This window comes from Salvia hispanica, chromosome 6 (assembly GCF_023119035.1).
Source record: "Salvia hispanica cultivar TCC Black 2014 chromosome 6, UniMelb_Shisp_WGS_1.0, whole genome shotgun sequence".
Classification (NCBI taxonomy): Eukaryota; Viridiplantae; Streptophyta; class Magnoliopsida; order Lamiales; family Lamiaceae; genus Salvia; species Salvia hispanica.
The window spans coordinates 32,057,241-32,060,827 of NC_062970.1; the positions used below are offsets into that span (position 1 = coordinate 32,057,241).

The following is a 3,587-nucleotide window of genomic DNA, read 5'->3' on the forward strand; positions in this document are numbered from 1 at the left end:
GGGATAGAGGGGCATGACCGAAGAAATTGCTCAGCCGGTGCTGTTCAGTAAATGTGTGGTATATATTTGCTATCTGTTTGGAATTGAGTTGTGTATTTGAGATATGTTATGTTTTGTATTGACATTTTAGTTGAATTGCAGGAAATGCTGACAACAGATGGCATGGCTTCTAGGGCGAATGTTGGTGATATTTGTTTTGGGGCATATGCGATGGATCTTGTTTGATAGTTACTATGTTTATTTTGTAACATTTGTGAGATGACTATTGAATTTGTTTTGTTGACGGTTATTATGATTTTGATTGACTTTTGTTGACAGTTGTTATGTCAGATGACTATGATGCACTTTTTATTTGCACTATAAATACCTGCAAGTATACAGAGTAGGTATAGTATAGCAAAAGGTTAGTACCGGATATCGAACACGGGGAAGACGTACACAAAGTGTCTATCTCCTACTAGAACTCAATTACTATCTGGAGAAACAAGAATTTTTTTTTGGAAACTTTTGAAAACTGAAAATATTAAACGCAGTAAACAACTACTGTTATTCAAACGGAAGCAAAATCCGGGCGTATCAGACTATTGTTGTCATTTCGAGTATTTTATCAATTATGCTGTAACTGATATTCAAACGGAAGCAAATCACAATCGAAACTTTGTATTGTCATTTTTTAAAATTTTTTTGCAAGAATTCACCTTAAATATGTGGCCAAAACCTGTTTCAATACCAACAACTACCAACATATACCAACATATACCATCAAATAACAACAAATAACAACATATGATGCCAACCCCTATTCTACCAAAGACTTATTTCCCCGAAGGCGTGAATTTTGTTGGAGCTTTCCCTTTGTTCTTCCTTGTTGAAAATCCCCTCAATACATTGTGCATAGCCTTCCCAAACGTACTTGATGAACTCTTCACAGCTGGTCGTGAGGATCCCTCGGTGGGTGGTCGAAATATTACTTCGTGATCTTCTTCCCCGCTCTCTTCTTCCCCACCCTCTTCTTCCCCAACCTCTTCTTCCTCGCTCTCGCCTTCTTCTTCCCCCACCGGATCCACAATTTGATAATTCTGGAAGTATGGATCACGTCCTGCTACCGCTGCGTCCCAATCAGACCCACCGCCAAAGAATGAGTCACATGATGATCGTGCTCCCCATTGCGAGTGCTCGTGGCTTGCACCACTCAACTGAGACCAACCTGGGGGATCGTATTCTGGATGCAGTGGCGATGGTACCGTATACTCGGGCTGCGGCTGCTGCGGCTGCGACAACCTATGCTGTCGTGTCCACCCGTGTCCACCCGTCCGAACACCCGACAATCCATGACGAAGAGAAGTTGGTGGGCGTGGCGGCATGGCCACATTTCGCCGTTGCGAAGCTGGATACTCCATCACATCAGTATGGTTCGTCGCACGAAGGGCCTCAGTGGCTATTTCTCGGATCTGCCGTAACCGAGGGTCGTTGTCATGTTCAGAGGTCAAATGCCATATCCCCTGAAGGGCTTCAACCTAGATAATACAAATATATAATCATTACAATCAATCTATACAAACATCAAACTAAATACATGTTTATGTACAAAAACATAACATACCGTCAATTTCAACGAAGAGGCTGACTCGTTCATCCCAACTGTTGACTGCGTCCCAGGTTGAACTATGTACGACACTGTGATCCTATTGTACCACGCCAGATAGCCCTGATGACAAGAACCTTCCACGGACGCTGTTGCATGGTGAAAAGTTGATTGGGACCTGTCGTGTCTCAAATCCCATTCATCAATGTAGAATTTATGTATCTTTGCCCAATCAGCGCCCTTCCTCCCACGGCGGTGACTTTTACACAAATGTCCCGCCTTATCTAGCATCCTATCACGATACTCAGGAATACCTTGGTAGCGGTTAAATTGTCGGCAAACTCGTCCAGCCTCGTGTGCCTCGACAAATGACCAACACACCAAGTAAGTGTCGCACAAGAAGGATGCAGTCGAATCAATGCAGTAATCAGGCAGGATACAATCTGCATACGGTGTCCACAGAAACTACAAAAAAAATATATAAATATCAAAATTAATTTCATAGTTTAGAAAATAGTAAATTCATTAACTAACACAACAAAAATAAATTTCACCTGGCCGGGACGAATCAGTGATAACTGATCACGATAATGAGCTACTGAATATCGGGGAGCATTTCCAATTTCAGTAACTCCGTGCCACCTATACAAAAAATTTATGTCAAAAGTTGTCAAAGAAACATAGTTAAGTGAGTTAAAAATACATTACTTGGCTCCAGACGGGGTATACGGCGTGTGCATAGGCGATATCAAAAAGGATGGCCTCAATGTGGACATTCTTTCCCACGCCCATAGCTGCAATAGAACCATAGGTCCACCCACATCTCTTCTCTGTCTGCCTACAGATGCCTCGCATAAATAATGATACAGAAACGCTAAGGCAGCGCTACCCCAGCTGATACTGGACACGTCAAAGGCATCGTCAAAGGCATTCAATCACATAAATGAAACCTTGCACCCTGTGGTGTCCGGTAGAATAAGACCTCCTAACAAGATCAACGCATGAATACGTGCCCTTTGCATGTATACATAATCATACAACCCATCTCCCAACGGTATCGTCGTTTGGTGGATAAGAGATGTCATTAACAAACCGCCCTGCTTCGTTTCATTTTCTACATCAGGTATCCATCCTAACATATCTCGACACTTGCTGGGCCAATCTTCATATCCGATAGGATAGTCACGGCCAGTGAAAACACGACCGTCTGCTCTCAAGCCCCACAGGCTTTGCACATCCTGTAAGGTTACAGTAACCTCTCCAACTGGTAGGTGGAAACAGTGTGTCTCAGGCCTCCAGCGCTCGATCAAGGCAGTGATAAGCTCGTTGTCTATCCTCATCGGCCTTCCACACTCCAACAAGCCTTTGAAACCCCATACATCCAGCCAATGCTTCACAGTTGGATGTATTTGTACTATCCAGACCTTACTTTCCGTCCGACGAACTCTAAACACATTTGTTGCGCCATTCGCCAACAATGAGGCTGAAATGTGTTCGTTTTGATGAAAGAGTAATGATGGATCCTCAGGTCCATAACATAACTGTTCTTCAGAACTTGAAGATGCCATCTGCTTCAAAATAATCACCCAAATTGAATCAACATTCCAACTTAATCATAAACTCTAAACCCAAATAATCACCCAACTTAATCAACATTCCAACATTCCAACTTAATCAACATACATTCCAGCTTCAAAATAATCACCAAAAAGAATCACCCAACTTAATCAACATTCAATTTTAATCATAAAAACTCAACAATTCAACTTAAATCGCAACTACAACTCAAAAACACACTTCAATTCAACTTAATCAAAAAATTCAACTTAATCAAAAAATTCAACTTCAACAATCCAACTTCATCAAAAATTGAATCACTTACGAATTTATATACATGTGAAACACACAAATAGGCAACAAAACAACACAAATCGTCCGAAATTTCATCAATTTCATCCTAAACCCTAACTTTGTTAAATTAGGGAAAACATACAGAAATTAA

The 3,587-nt window shown here is 41.4% G+C and overlaps 1 protein-coding gene across 1 annotated transcript in view; it reads right to left on the reverse strand.

Moving 5' to 3' along the window:
- Positions 1 to 815: 815 nt before the first annotated feature.
- Positions 816 to 3,587, reverse strand: part of LOC125195151 — an 8,141-nt gene continuing 5,369 nt past the window's right edge. Inside the window, exons 3-7 of the mRNA XM_048093343.1 lie at positions 2,543 to 3,153; positions 2,289 to 2,423; positions 2,140 to 2,227; positions 1,604 to 2,050; positions 816 to 1,517 (exon numbers count right to left, since the gene is read on the reverse strand). Coding sequence (XP_047949300.1) covers positions 816 to 1,517; positions 1,604 to 2,050; positions 2,140 to 2,227; positions 2,289 to 2,423; positions 2,543 to 3,153 — 1,983 coding nt within the window. The remainder of the gene's footprint in view (positions 1,518 to 1,603; positions 2,051 to 2,139; positions 2,228 to 2,288; positions 2,424 to 2,542; positions 3,154 to 3,587) is intronic.